Source organism: Rattus norvegicus, chromosome 14 (assembly GCF_036323735.1).
Source record: "Rattus norvegicus strain BN/NHsdMcwi chromosome 14, GRCr8, whole genome shotgun sequence".
NCBI lineage: Eukaryota > Metazoa > Chordata > Mammalia > Rodentia > Muridae > Rattus > Rattus norvegicus.
This window is the reverse complement of record NC_086032.1, coordinates 13,163,855-13,179,378: the sequence shown is the minus strand read 5'-3', so window position 1 is coordinate 13,179,378 and position 15,524 is coordinate 13,163,855. Positions and strand designations below refer to the sequence as shown.

The following is a 15,524-nucleotide window of genomic DNA, read 5'->3' as shown; positions in this document are numbered from 1 at the left end:
GTAAACAAAGCAGATAACCCACTCCACCTTCATATTGACATTTATCCTAGCGGGGGTGGGGGAATAAATGGGAGGAGGAGGCATAAGATGCTGGAAGGTTAATAAATGGAAAAACCTGAGCAGAGTAACGGGATTTGGAGTATGAGCCGTGGGGGTTGAGGGGTTCACTGGTTGTATTCAAAATGAGGTGTCAAAGAAGGAGTTGGCTGTCCTCTTCCTGCGAGGCAGATGCAGTTCCGATGAACTCTAGCTTGTCTCTCAGCTCCTCCTATGGATATGACATGAATAGAAATGCATGCTGTCTATCTCTGACACCCTCTTCAACATCCCTCCCCTGTACCATCTGCCCTAACCCACTGGAGGTTATCACAGACAAGGAGAGGCAAAAAAGGCATGTGCAGTCCACAGGCCCTTTGAGACCTGCTATGACTGGCAGCCGAGAGACAGCTCCTGCCAGTTTCTGAGCTACCCAGTCTGCAATGAGATTCCTGGGTGAACAAACGCTGGTTCGAGGCTCTAATTGGCATGGAGCTAACAGCTCTCACAGACAGGCCATTGACTGCAGGTGTCTGTGTCCAGTGTGGTGGCTGCCACTTGAGCCTGATAACCAGAAACTCATTGAAAACGGTCATGTTTTCCTATGGAATGTCTTGGATCTTTTCCCTCCTGTCTTTCCATGTGTGCCTGAAGATTTGTTTGTTGCATATTTAAGCTCCTGGGGACAAATGTTTGCACTAGATACAATGTTAACATGGATAGCATTGACCAGTGCCTGGAGTCGGAGATACATAGAAAGACTGTAGGGTTACACGGTAGAGGACAGCAAAGGAACTAAGCCTTGAGGGCACAGAACAAAGTGATTGCTTCTGTCTGAGCAGGCAGAAAAGCCCCAGGGAATTGGAATGTGAAGGGTCAGAGGGAGTCAATACAGGCAAAGGAAAACTAGCATCTCCGGAAGAGACAAGCACCTCCACATCGGTGAGGTGGGGGATCATGATAGGCCATTGCTACTCACTACCTCCTCACTCCGTGCGATTTCTTTCCCAGAAAGCCCTTGGAACACAGCTTGAAATTTACCTGAAGCACATGAAATAGCACAGATAGGCTGTTGTCAAAATTCTGCCAAGTCTCAGACGCTCTGAAAAAAAAAAAATGATTCTCCAAACTATAATGTGTATAAGCCACATCTGAAGAGATTGTGAAAACAGTTTCTTGGGCAGTATCCCAAAAGCTCCCACTGAAGAGACTGGTGTAGCCCATGACCCAACACCTTTTGTCAGCCCATGCGTGATGCCCAGCATGGCTGCTTGTCCTAGGACCATTGAAAGATTCTTCATTCTAGATGCCCAAGGGCACACAATAATTGGCCGGTTTATATCAACTCGAAGAGGCTGCCCTTTCCTCAGAGGAGGAAGCCCCACACCTCTGTTTGGAAGCAAGTGTTTTACATGTTGATGAAACTAGCTACCTAAATTGAATTCTAGGCCATTGGAATGTAGTTTTAAATCTGGTAAAAAGCAGCTTTTACTTTCTACCAAGCAGGATGGGAGACAGAATGGTTACAGTGTTGGCTATGAAACCTAATAGCATAGAATCTGCATTCATTCAGGGCTTGCCTGATCAGGGCATGACCCGCTGAGTCGCTCTAAGGGCATCTCATTCCCAGTGCTGAGTAAAGCAGGTGTCCGGGATGACAGCCACACTCACCGGGGGCCGTTTAATTTGTACCTAGGACATTCTGCTGAGGAAGGCAGGGAACACACATCAGAGATGTACATCAAAAATAGAAAGTGCAATTTTAAAACTCGGAGAGACTGGTGCTGGCGGCTTCCCTGACTGACTCCCTAGATAGACAACTAACTCTTCAACAGTTTTAAAACAAGGCTTATTTTATTCTGTATATTTTGAGGTGTCATTTACTGAGGCTGTTCTTGACCCAGATAACAAAGCCATGGTTCCCAGCCTGTAAAGATCGAAGAAAGGAGGAAGTAAAATTTGGAAGTGCCCTCAGCAGTTCCTTCTGAAAACCATGATCTCTCTGACCCAGGGAACATTGGGTCATTGACTGCTTAGGTCTCACTCAGCTTCTATTTTCTTTCTCTCAAACAAGTTGTGTGAAAACAAACCAACAAAAGGCATTTTTCAGTCCTGGTCTGTACACTGGGGTGCCAGCAAACAGCCATGTCTACAGGCAAGAGGTTAATAGCCCTTTTAGAATCTGGTGTTTGCCAAGGACCATAGAGAAGGTGAGGGAAGCCCTTTGGTTTTCCTATGGACCTTTGTTCACACATAGCAAGGAAATGTGTAGGCACAGAATTTCTTTTTCTCTGCTCTAGAAAACTGTGGTAGCGAGTTAAAAAATCAATCAATTAGAAGGACTTGGCAAAAACCAAGGCCAGGCCAAGCCATCCATCACTTGGACGTTGCTTACTCTCCCCCTTGGCCCTTTGCAACATTTGTTATTGGTCGAGATGAGGAATCAGGAGGCAGCCAAGTACAGAACTTTGAAAGGTGCCCCATGAGCGTCTCACTTCCCCAAATGTACCCCTGTTGGTCAATTACTATAACACACACCGGAGATAAATCAACTTCCACAGAGGCAAGGTATACTTTCCTTTGAGATCAGTGGTAGCAGTCATGGTCAGTTGGACCCCTAGCTGTCGAAACTCATCATAACCAGAGTGGAATGGTAAAACAAAGCTCTCTCCTTAAGCCCAGGGTAAATTTAATTTCTCTCAAAGTCTACTTTTAATGATGCTTCTTAAATGCTTTAACCTCCAGCACCCACCAGAGGGAGTGGAAAAGAAAAGATACGGGGAAAGTAGACCTATTTAGAAAGGTCCTTTGGTGCAAGTCCTGTCTGTGTTGTTCGGAAATCAGCAGTTCAGTTCACAGGCTGGCATCGGCAGTCGACCCACGCGCAAACACTTCAGGGATACACCAGCAGTCCGGTTCATTAGAGTCGGGATAGCAACCAGGAATCACCAGCTGTGGCACTACCTAGCAGAGACAGCTGGGCCTTAGCCTCAGCATAAGTCAGCAGGAGGGACAACAGGAGAAGTTCTCAGCTATGACTCTCATTGAAGTGAAGACCAGCAAAGACACGAGACCCCCTACTGGTCCTTTTTCACACTTCTCCAAACATCACATGTCCTCCACTGGCCTTGGCTCAGCACCTGTCTTGCCTCAGGACTTGCATCTGTGGCAGCTGGCATGACTCTGCCCATCAGCCTGGGTCTTCGGAAACCGCAAGAAGCTGCAACACCTCACCAGAAGATTTTTTGGTGCATTTCTCTCTATGGAGTCCCAACAAATGCAGCTCAACTACACAATATGAGGCGGACCAATCCTTCATCACGTGTCCTTTCACAAGCTGGCTTTAGCAGAACATCCTCTCTCCTGTGTCTGCTTCAGCTAAACGTTCCTTCCCGAGTCTGCCTTAGTCCTTCACCTGTGCTTCATCACTTCAGGAAAACACTCCTCCACGTGTTTTCCCCAGCAAAACACCATCTAACACAACTGACTTTCCAGAGAACCCTTAAGTTTTCACTTCAGCCCTGGATTTAAAGCAAATCCCCCTTTCTAAGACTTGCCACTTAATTCCATCTCCTAAGGACCTCACGCCACAGGCTGGACACTAACACATGCTCTTAGGGGGAAACTCACACAGGCTGTAGCAGCACTTCTGTGTCTGATTGGTACATGAGTACTGTGGTATTTACACAGCCTTTGAGCACCCAGTAGCCCTGGCATACTATCCTACAGACTGGGTTCTAACTGATGTAAAAGTTCCTTCCAGGAACTTAGAGATCAGACCTGGAATATGGGAAGGAGCACTGAAAAGTGGTGTCTTCTGTTCATATCATAGCCATTGCCCCAAAGAACTCAAAGCAGCAATGGCTGCCTGCACAGACCTCCACAGGACTGGGCCTGCCAACACGCCAACCACTGCACTGAGAGGGACAAAGGTTACAAGGGAGTTGCATTCTCAGTGGTGCATTCACTGGTACAGAGACCCTTCCTCGAGCAGTAACCCTAATTAAATACAGTCTTCCCTCCCTCTCTCTCTTAAGGAAAAGAAAAAGAACAAAACCACAAAACTACACAAAAGTAGAAGGACGACTTGAGAATAAAGTTTAAAACAAGAAACTTGGGCGTCAATTAGAAATGTGCGGGCAGAGAGGTTGTAAACAGGAAGGACTGTAGTTAACTTTTTCTTATGTAGAGAAATTGGTGACACTTGAAGGATGTATCAGGAAGAGTGCTGACACTTGAATCAGAATGCTGGCTTTTGTGTTGATGTTTACACCCAGTTTGGGTAAATGATTGGAAAGAAACCAACCACAGATAATGTGCTATGCAAAAAGGAAAGCAACCACGAGGTTTCAGGTACTTGGACGTCACCTGATTCCCTGAGGAGACAGCAGGACCGCCATATCCATTTATAGGCGGGAATAGTCTTAGAGACACTATTCAACCCAAGACCAGTTTCTGGTCTTGAGCTCCCCCCTAGCTTCTTCCACAGTCATACTTTTATCTTGTGTTGCTGAGGTCTTCTTTTCTAGATCGGCCTGGTGATCTGATTCTTACCAATCAAGGTGAATGTTTTTTCTTGATATTACGCAGGAGACCGCTTTGGCCCAGGAGCAAACAGTGAGCTGGAGGCGTCATTCCCTATTCAAGACGTCCTGGAAAACTACATTTACTATTTTCAGAGTGTTCACGAAAGCATCGAGCCCACCCATGACGTGTTTAGCTTTTATGTGAGCGACGGAAGCGGTCGCTCTGAAATTCACAGCATTAATATCACCATCGAGGTAAAGACTTCGGAAGGTGGAGAGTGAGCCTTCAGCCACATAGTATCCCAACTCTCAAAAGAGCTGACCTTAAACCGCACGATATCCCAGTCTTAAACAAGCCCATGTACCAACCCACAAGCAAAGGGTTGCATATGACCTTCAAACTTAAATATCAATTTTAAGACATAACCCTGACCTTCTGGAAGCTTTTGAAATAGTGGTTGGCATTTGGGGAAGGTCTGAGTTGGAGATCTGAATTTCTAACTTAGGATAAAAATGTACTTGTTTTTGGGTAAAACAATTTGTGGGAATCAGAAACACCATGCCATTTCCATATTTAGATAAAAACTGGCATATGCCCATCTCTGACATTGCCCCAAGTGGGTCTCCATGCATTACTGGCCTTTTCTTTCTTTAATTCGTTTATTTATTTAACTGTAAAAAATCAAAGAAATTTGATCCTTAAACCTACATTTATTTTTATTTGAGGAACTATTGTCATAACTGTACTTTATGACGCCAAGGAGAGGGAGGGAAAAGATAACTCTCAGAATGAATGTCCTCTGCCTTGGGAAAGTAAAATGTGTAACAGCTTGTATAGGGGCAGCGATGGAGCAGGACTGGGAGGAGGGAGCCCTAGAGTCTGTGCCTCTCAGTGTGCTGACCTTCTATAGCTTCTGTGGTGCGTCGAGAAATTTCTAAGACCACCTGAATTAAAATAGACTTTGCTCCTCAACTATCCCTGTATTTCTAAATTATATGCCGTTTAAGTCTAGAAAAGCATGGTCACTCTACCTATGGAAAATACCTTAGTAGCTGCTTAGAAAATGTCCATCAGCCTCCTTTCAGCGGGACCTTTTATATACGTGACTTTTTATTTTTAATTAATATTTTGACTAGGGAGTAAATCCCGTAGCCCATTAAATACCGTTTGGATAGTGCGGGTTGTTGCAGTAATAACGCCCCATTCTCCAAATGCTTTCTTTCTTCTTAAACTAATACCTGTGCGAGACCAAATCCTTTATACTTTAATCAGAGGAAGAATGACGAGCCTCCCAGGATGACCCTACGACCCCTGGGAGTACGGCTAAGCTCGGGAGTGGCGATAAGCAATTCTTCCTTGAGCCTACAAGATCTGGACACCCCAAATAACGAGCTGATTTTTGTATTGATGAAAAAGCCTGACCACGGTAAGACACAAACCGGGGGTGGGAGTGGGGGGGGGGAGCTGCTGCTTCATTAAGGCGTCCGATGGGTGGTGTCCGATGGGTGGTGAGCGTGAGTGCACAGATGAGTTCATTCTTCCTTTCCCATCCCTACTTACAGCCCATTCTCTGCATTAAAAATATAATATCAGATTCGCAGCTAGCCGAGAGTCTTGCGGGTCTTGGTTGATGCTATTTTGAAAACCTGTGTGCTAAGTAAATTGGTATCTCTGAAATTTCCCTTCTGCTCTTCTCTTGCACTCCTTTGTAATCTCCCGAAAAACCGGTTTCCGTGTTTGTGTGGCTTCTTCTCAGGGTAGATGACTTCATCGGATCATCGGGGCTGCCTCATGCAGCAGCCTGTCAGCATGTTAGAAGTCTCTCATCGACATGCTCACTGTGCAACGGGCACACTCTCTAATTTAAAGCAAATGGAGAAGCCACTGTGGGGATCCTCCACCCCATCCTCCAAATGCTACCCCCAAGCTCTCAAGCTCTGGAGCCATGCCTGGTGTCAATCACTCTTCACTGGGGTTGGACGTTCAAAAGCAGAATTGCTGCTGTTGCTGGGGGGTGATAACGGAAGTAGCCACTGCGATTTCCAATTACTTTAATTCGCTTTCTCTGATGACGCATTTTTAACTATACCTTTGCGGTGTGTGAGCCCTTAAAAACAGAAAGAAAAGGGAGCCTCCGTATAAGCACGCTTACAGTCTTCCTGGATTTAAAAGGAGTTTAAAGCATGGACCCCATGATCTGCGCACTGTAGGCAGAGAGGATGGAGGGCCATTGTCACTTTGCAGAAGGGAAAGTAAAGTTCGGATCATCGAGTGGGTTTGTATCCAGGGAGGGAGATGTGATTTCTAAGCCACTATATTTCAGCTCCCACCTGTGTCTCCTTAGGAGAATTTTAAGCACAAGAGTGGAACTAGGTCTTCTTTATTTATAGACAAGGTCACAGGGGCACCACCTATGCCTACATACAAAATGCTAAGCGTTAGCACCAAGGGTCTCTGAGGTACTTGACATTCTACACAGGCTCTCACTCGTTGGCAAAATTGGACTGTTTTGATTATATAAGTATATAAAACTATTGTTTTCTTTATCATTTCTCTCTTCCTTCTACAGGTTACCTACTCCTGAGGCCTACTGCCTCTGACCCTCTAGAAAATGGGACGGTTTTAGACCAAGGCTCCTCCTTCACCTATCAGGATATCCTGGCCGGGCTGGTCGGGTACTTACCCGGTGATATCTACATGGCAGTAGATGAGTTCCGGTTCTCGCTCACGGATGGCCTCCATGTAGACACAGGGAGGATGGAGATCTACATAGAACTGCCCACAAGCAACATTCCCCATTTGGCAATAAACCGAGGACTTCAGCTCTCAGCAGGTGGGTCAGCCCAATTTTTTTTGTCACCATGACTCACGCTTACAAAAAACAGTTTCAGAGGAAACAGGCCATCATGGCAGAAACAGAAAGAAATGATTATAGCTGCTTGCCTTGTGACAAGCAGGTCTGAGCACCAGAGCAAAGTCTAGCTGCCAAGGACACACCGCCCAGGGACCTACTTCCTGAGCTAAGCTCTACACCGGTGCTAAAGTTCTTAGCATGTCCAAAATAGTAACAGCAGCTAGAGACCATGTCTCAACACATGAGCCCGTGGGGGACATTCCATCAGCAAACCATAGCAATCCCTGTAGGAATGGAATTCCTCGTTTTTTTCCACACTGCCTTATTTTTAAAAGCCCGTGGAGATGGGGCTTTCCTCCATATTGGTGCTGTGGACGCATCTTGGGGGAGTTATTCAATATTTAAGGAAAGTAGAATTTTGGGGAAATTGCTGCTTAAGAACACTATGATGTAAGTTAGAAATAAGAACCAATGAAATTCTCTGGGCAAGGCACCTCTGTGGGTGAATTTGAGAGTGTTTTGTAAGGTGTTTATAAGATTTTCAGTACCCTTAAAAGCATAAGGTACAGCTTAGAGCCAGGTCTCCTGTGACCCTGCCTCTGTCCAGCCCACAGCATAGAAACCATCAACAAAAGAACCCTGGCAAGAGTTTTCAAGACTTCAATTTTTAAGAAAATTAAAAAGGCACAGAAGGGTAGTTGGGAGGCTACCAGGAGTTAAGAGATTATGCAAATAATCGAGAGTCACTTTGTATGCCATTCTGGCATTAAACTGTCAGACTTCTGCCACATTCTAGTGGCGTTAAAGACACAGTGATATGCATTCGTCTTGATTATGCTGTGCTGTAGGAAGTCAACAGCGAATGGGAATCCATCCCGAGTCTCTGTGCACCAGAACTCTGTAGTTTGTTTATCTTAGTTTCCCACATGTTTTCTATTGAAAAAAAAATAAGTACATGGTGTAATAAAGTCTGCAGTTCTGAGAGTTATCCAAGGTTCTAGAAATTGGCATTTTGCTACTCACAAGAGAAGTAGCCTGATTTTATTCCATGGACTCTTGGAGAAGACCAGATTGTTTCCATCGAAGTTCAAATCACTCTGTCCTCCAAGCCTCATGGTATATTGTAGAGGGACAGCAAGGGTCACATCACATGCAGTGGGATACATGTCACAAGAGGAACTTTGAGCGTGGGCTATAGCGTATTGGGTCAAGCACCAAGCGAGTCAGATCTTTGTCTGGAGGAAGACATTGCCTTGTCCCTCGGGGATACTTACTAGATAGCCTGAGTAGAGTGCTAAAGGTCCTGCATTCTTGGCAGAAGGCTCAGTGCTATTCCAAACACCTAGATGTGTAACATGAATGTTGAGTGTTTACAATATATTGCTGTTTTTAAGACGAGAACATAGCTGGTCAGGAAGGGAAGGGCAGATTCTGAGAAGTGTTTCCGTGGTGAGTGTCTTGCCCCCGTCCCAAGTCTCCACACAGACCCTAAACCTGACCCCTGTGCTCGGTTTACCTTCTGACTTGAGGAACACTGACTTCGACTAGTTCATTCGAGATGACAATGAGGTATGTTCATGAACTCATGTATGACTGTTGCTTTCTGGTTTGGTTAGTCTCAAGACAGCAAGTAAACCAAACTGAAGCAGATTTCTTAAACCCACCGAGATCTAGAAGTACCGGCACATAGAAGTAGCTATCGTTGCTAGGCTCCACATGGAGGCTACTACAAGAATAAGCGTGGGCTAGAGTAAAAGTGGACACAAGCAAAGGGTTGAGTTCTAAATGATTTTATTTCAGGAAAACAGAGTTTATTCAGCTGGAAATGCAGGCAGGCAAATGCCTAGTATGTAGGCCAGAGTAATGTGGTAATATGTGATAAAATACATACATATTCATATAGATAGATAGATAGATAGATAGATAGATAGATAGATAGATAGATAGACAGACAGACAGACACACACACACACACACACACACACACACACACACACACACTCTTGGTGTCCCATTAGAAGGAACGGTGGGGAATGACTTTCTGCCTCCCGCTCTTTCCCAGGGTCTGTAGCACGCATCACAGAGCAGCACTTGAGAGCGACAGACACTGACTCGGAGGCTGGCCAGCTTGTGTACATCGTGAAGGAAGACCCTGGAGCAGGGCATCTACAGATGACTAAGGCTGACAAACTGGAGCAGATCTCTGTTAGAGGCCCCATCCGGAGCTTCACCCAGGCAGACGTTAGCCAAGGTCAGCCTGTTCTCCCTGCCTGTGGAAGCCTCCCAAAGCTCTGCCTGGTATAACAAAGTGGGAGCTAAGTGCCTGGCAGCCCATGGCAGGAGCCCGTGCATTCTTTGTTTTCAATACAAGCTGAGTTATAGCTTCATTTATTTTTCTTTTGTTTTAAAGATGGAGGGAGAACTATTTTTCTAGGCCAAAGGGATGTATTTTCTGAGAAATCTGAGTCTATTGTGGAGGGGGGCAATGTCAGCTTGACTTGCTGTGTGGCTAAAAAGGACGTGTAAGAGAAAGAAAAGCTAAAGGAAGTGAGTTGGGATGGATGATGGTGAAAATGATGCCTTCCTTAGGTGAGCAATTTATATCTCTGTCCGGCTCCCCAAGAGCACCAGTTAATGAACTAGAGGAGCTGCCTGGGGGAGATTATACGACTCATCCCTCCTTCAGAAAACGCTGATGTAACTCAAAGGCATAAACGTTGAATGCCACGTAGCTGCCGTACAGCGCTTTCGGGGTAGAAAAGGAAAAAAATAAAATCACAGATGGGAGGAGAAATGGCTAAAAACCATGTCAGCCAATGCAGTTCCTTTTAGAGATAGAAAGATGGCCCCAGGAGAAGTGTAGGCTCTGTCAGTGTACTGACACACCTAAACTGAGAGCATCTGGATGCTCGCTGATTCTGTGGGTTAGCGAAGAGGTGCAGTAGACATCAGGATAGCATAGTTACTTAATTCCCATGTTCCTCGGTTTCTCTCATTAAAAATGAGGGCAGGAAGCCCTTCCCAGGGTTTGGTTACATTCACACTGATAGGTCCAGGCAATGTGTGTTAGCAAAATGGGATGCCCTATCCTTCTTCCTTTGGATCCTTCCTGACCTCTCTGTGCAGGTTATGTGCTAGCATATCTAGTGGGTGGATACAACCCATGTGCCTCCATGTGGGAAGTGAAAGATCCCCAGAGGTGGGCAGCAGGCCTGCCCTCTCTTGCCTTGTAATGTGGATATGTTGGAGGATCTCTCCAAATGATGTGGCTGGGGTCGGTGCGGTGTGCCCCTGTGCCGTCTGCTTCATCTAAGCATTCACGAGACCACCTCAGAACCCCGAGCTAGAGCCTGCAGAATGGCTGAGCCCTACCGGAGGAAACGTCTCGTGGAAGAAATTTGTTATGAGGAGTCTTTAAGGTGTAAGGAAGTTGGTGTTAGGAAAGGAGAGAGAGAGAGAGGGAATGAAACTTTAGATTAAAATGTCAAAAATGGCACCTAAGCGAGGAGGGTGTGAATTGATTCCTTGGTGTGAATACCAATTGAAGTTCCGCCTCTCGGTTCAGAAATAAGTAGCAAAAAGTACTAATAACCGAACTTTTTTTTCCCCCTTCTCTATTTTATAGGGCAGATAGAATACAGCCACGGACCAGGAGAAGCTGGTGGGAGCTTTGCTTTTAAATTCGACGTGGTTAATGGGGAAGGCAATAAGTTGGCTGACCAATCATTTTCCATCAATGTTTTAGGTAAGGGGTATGGGTTTGCTACAAGAGAAGAGCAGACGTGGGGGGTCTTTTCCCACCATGTTCACTGTGGAGCCTCAGTCCTTCTTTTACATAACCAACAAAGATAAAAATCCAGGACTGGCCCCTTCCTGGGTCCTCAGAGACAGCACTGAGGGGCGCTCTGACCTTACTTCCTGGGCGCCTGACTTGGAATTAAAGAAAGGGGGCTAGAAACCTCCCATGACAAACCACTGTTTCTGATATTTTCAGAAGACAAATCCCCACCAGTCATCATCACCAATAAAGGGCTGGTCTTGGACGAGAACTCTGTGGAGAAAATCACGACTGCACAGCTGTTGGCCACCGACCAGGACAGCAAGCCTACGGAACTCATCTACAGAATCACCAGCCAGCCCCAGTTGGGCCACCTGGAACATGTGGCCTCCCCAGGTACATGGTCCTCTCTTGCTCCATCTAGCCCTAGGTGCTGGGGACCATTACATTGCATATGTATATGTATATATATATATATATATATATATATATATATATATATATATATATATCCTGTTTTAACTGATACTTATTTTTTGCCTCACTAATTTTGATCATTATATGCTGTTATTTTTATTATATGTATTAAGTGTTTTATAATAGTAGGTAAAACTAAATTAGCAAAATGGCAGTTTGGGGTAAGGAAATAAGTCCTAGGAAGTGGGTAAGACATTGATGTGAATAAAACCCTGGGTTTGACCCTCAGATACAGACACACACACACACACACACACACACACACACACACAAATTATAATTTCATGTAAGCACTCTTATCTCGTAACTAGAAAGTCAACACCTCTGGAGCAACTGTACCCTTCTGGTCTTTGGCATTACCTTGACTGCACGGTGTAACGTCCTATGACAGCCAGTCACTCAGCCGGGAGTGTAGTGAAGTGAAATAGTATGTACCTAGCATCCACGAGGTCTTGGATTCAGCCACCAGCATCGGAGGAGAAAGACTGAATTCAACAGAATGAGAATGAGTGGGTGGAGGAGCACCCTCATAGAGGCAGAGGGGAAGGGGGCAAGGGGAGACAGGATGGGGGTGTTGTGGAGAAGTAGCTGGGAAGGGGGATATCATTTGAAGTATAAATGAATAAAATGATTAATGAAAAAGAAAAATGTTATACCCAAACATACACATACACACACACACACACACACACACACACACACACACACATACACACACACACACACACACATACACACACAGAGACAGAGACAGAGACAGACAGACAGACAGACAGACAGACAGACAGACAGAGACAGAAAGAGAAAAATATATTCTGGAGAAGCTCCCCTGCTCTTCGGGAAGCAAAGACGAACAAATGCTTCCTCACAACCTGAATTTCTCTACTGGGTTGGCTGAGAAACCTCCCTAGATTCCTGTAACTCGGGGAAGACTGGTGTAGACTGGGAGTTAAAGAGTTAAAAAACAGGAAAATCTACACTTAGCAAAAAGACACATTGAGGTGGGCTCAGGAATGCCTTTAGAAGTCAGAGCTCCTGGAAACTAAACTTGCATCTTCTTTTCAGAAATGAAAAAAGCATGAGTCAACAGTTGCTGAGTGGACCAGGTTTACATATTCTAAAAACAGCAAAAGATAAGACTCACGGGTAGTTTTGGCAATATGGGGAGTCCTCCGAGCTGAGATAAATAATCTCACTTTAATCTAAAAAAAACCAAGTAACCTATAGGCTTTTGAGCAGGGAAGGAAGTAAAGTATCTAAGAGAGAGAAATGAGGAAGTGACCGTGGAGAGGTAGGGTCCACACTGGGCCAGCAGAAAGCCCTGCAACATCACCGGGAGAGCAACTGAGATACAATAGCAAAGGGAGGATATGAGAGAGACAGGCTGGTACCCTTAAGTCTAACTGTGTGAGGTGGGAGATGGGAAGAGAGATGAGGGGAGGCATTTTGGGGATCTGTAAAATTTGGCAGCTGTATGTTGCGAGCGGCGCCAGAGTCACAGAATAAATCCAAAGCCGGAATTGCCATCACTTCTTAGAGGTGGTGACAACTTGAAAGGTTTAGATCTTCTGAGAGTGTCTTCGGATCTTAAATTACGGTTCTTCATTCCACTCGGAAAACATCAAATCAGGAGACATAGGTGTTCCTCAAGCTCACCTTCTCCTGCAGAGTCTGTCAATGAGCAGACACGTGAGTCTGTGTCACAGATAGATGACGGTTAGGGATGTTAGGGATGAAACGAGTATTTAGAGGTCACAGGCAGGAATGGGGGAAGGCCTCCCTACTAATAGGATGGCATTTGAGGAAAGCTGAAGGCAGAGAAGGAGTCAGCCATGCTGATGAATAAGAAAATAGGTTTGGCAGGGGGGTGCACAACTGTTAGTATCGGAAGTGGGCTCAGCCAGGCAAACCACACTCATGATTCTGCAAAATGGCAGTGCATCTTGCGAGGTAGGGGGAAAAGGTTGAGAGAGGAGCCCCTGCTTCGTTCCAGGTGCCCGTGGCAAGGGTATGTGATATATATGGTAGGAGGGCACGAAATGGATGAGCAGACTGCCTAAGATTCCTCATGCAAATTAAAGCAGGTGGCCTTCCCTTTTGTCCCGAAGTTCGTGCAGGAAGTATGCAGATTAGCAACCTCTATGCCCTGGCTGCATGAGATATTTAATAACTAATTCATAAGCTAATTGCTTCTGCCAGAGTTCTGTCAGGTTGCCGATTGTATCTCTTCAAAGATGAAAGGGCAGGCTCCTGGCTGTGGTGTTAGGTGACTTGTGAGCGAACAGATTTAAAAAGCCCCAAGCTTCTTGTTCCGCTCTACCAGGCACCCACCTGCTGGTCAGTCCCAGCCCTTGCTCTACTCTGACCCCAGCCTGGTCCTATGGGGTGAGTCTCAGGGCAGTTTCTCTTTTCTCTTTTACAATTCTCAGACATCAATTCTTGCCCAGACTTAAAATGTAGCAGCTAAGACCAGACTATATCTGCTTCAGTAGATGAGCACACTCATTCCCTAAGACTTCTAGAAACCTGTGTGTTTTTCCACCTCAAAGAACTTCTCACTCTCAGATCTTAAATCGAGCAGCTGAATAGCGCTGCCCTTGTATATTTACTGGTTGTGCGAAGCCTACTATTCATTACCATGAACACTATGGGACTTTTAGACTGAAGTGTTATTTGGTGCAAGGTAGATCTTATTGTTGAAATTCTCCAGCTATTGTGAACCCACAGAAAAAAAGTCCTGTCCTAATAGTTAATTTACCACAGTCTTGCCATAACTTGCTGCTTTTTTGCCCAGTGCATGCTGCCAAAGACTCTCTTCTCAATGGATCGTCCATCAAAGCTACCTTCCCTCCAAAAAACGGAGAACTACCTTTCAAACACACATCTCTTCCCTTTCCTCACCTCAGTTCATTACCATGCTCAGCTCTTGGCCTATTAAATTAATTTCTGAGCGTGCTCACTGAAGTAGCGTTTTGTCTAGAGAGTATCACCCCAACCAGATTTCAGAGCAGATGGCCCACATCATGGGAGCCCTCTAGCTTCCACAGCCAATGCTGCCCATGAGTGTGAGAGAGGAGAAGATCACAGGGCTGGTTCAGCTGTTCTATCTCAGGTCAGGATGGCTCCTATGCTAAGACAACAGCTGGGTCAATTAAACCCAGTTGTATGCGCATGTATGATCAGACCACTTGGGTTCCTCATGCCTCATTAGTTCATAGTCACACAGAGGCTGTTCTAGGCATGATGTCTCATACCTAGTAAAATCGAAGTGAGGGTCCCTATCAGTTAGTGCCTAACTGATGGTTGGCAGAGCTCTGATCAGGGTACTAAGCACCATTGGGATTCTTTCTCTCTCTCTCTTTCTTTCTTTCTCCTTTCCTTTCTTTCTTTCTTTATCACTTAGAGATCGTTCTTTCATCAGTATGCCTGCTCAATTTCTCTTATTAACAACACTGCGTAATTCATGTCAGTTCAGACATGGCCACCACTGTATAAGGCAAACAAAATCAAGTAGATGACCCCACCATCCACCATTTTCTTTGCTTCCCCTGACATGGCTTTACCATTCCAGTTTTAGAGATGTCAAAAAATAAAAGAAGACATAATAAAGCTCTATGTTGTATGACTTCCTCTAGCTTATGTGGCTCACGTAGAGCAGAAAGGAAACATTAAAGATTTTGAGGAAGGTTTTGTGATTTTCTCTCTCCACTTTTCTGTTACATCAGTGGTTCTGTGCCCTGACTGAATGTCCTGAGGATGTGTTTAAAAATAATGATATCTAGCCCCTACCTGGATCCAAGGATTAAAGTCCCTGGGGGATGGAGCTCAAATATGAGTTTCCTTTAAAAGCAG

The 15,524-nt window shown here is 45.3% G+C and overlaps 1 protein-coding gene across 2 annotated transcripts in view; it reads left to right on the top strand.

The window, feature by feature from the left end:
• The window catches only part of Fras1 (Fraser extracellular matrix complex subunit 1), a 411,526-nt gene that overhangs the window by 327,517 nt on the left and 68,485 nt on the right, over window positions 1-15,524 (top strand). The window contains exons 42-47 of one of the 2 annotated variants that reach the window (XM_039091669.2): window positions 4,627-4,817; window positions 5,836-5,989; window positions 7,133-7,396; window positions 9,480-9,668; window positions 11,043-11,162; window positions 11,415-11,591. In XM_039091669.2, coding sequence (XP_038947597.1) covers window positions 4,627-4,817; window positions 5,836-5,989; window positions 7,133-7,396; window positions 9,480-9,668; window positions 11,043-11,162; window positions 11,415-11,591 — 1,095 coding nt within the window. 2 annotated transcript variants of the gene reach the window in all.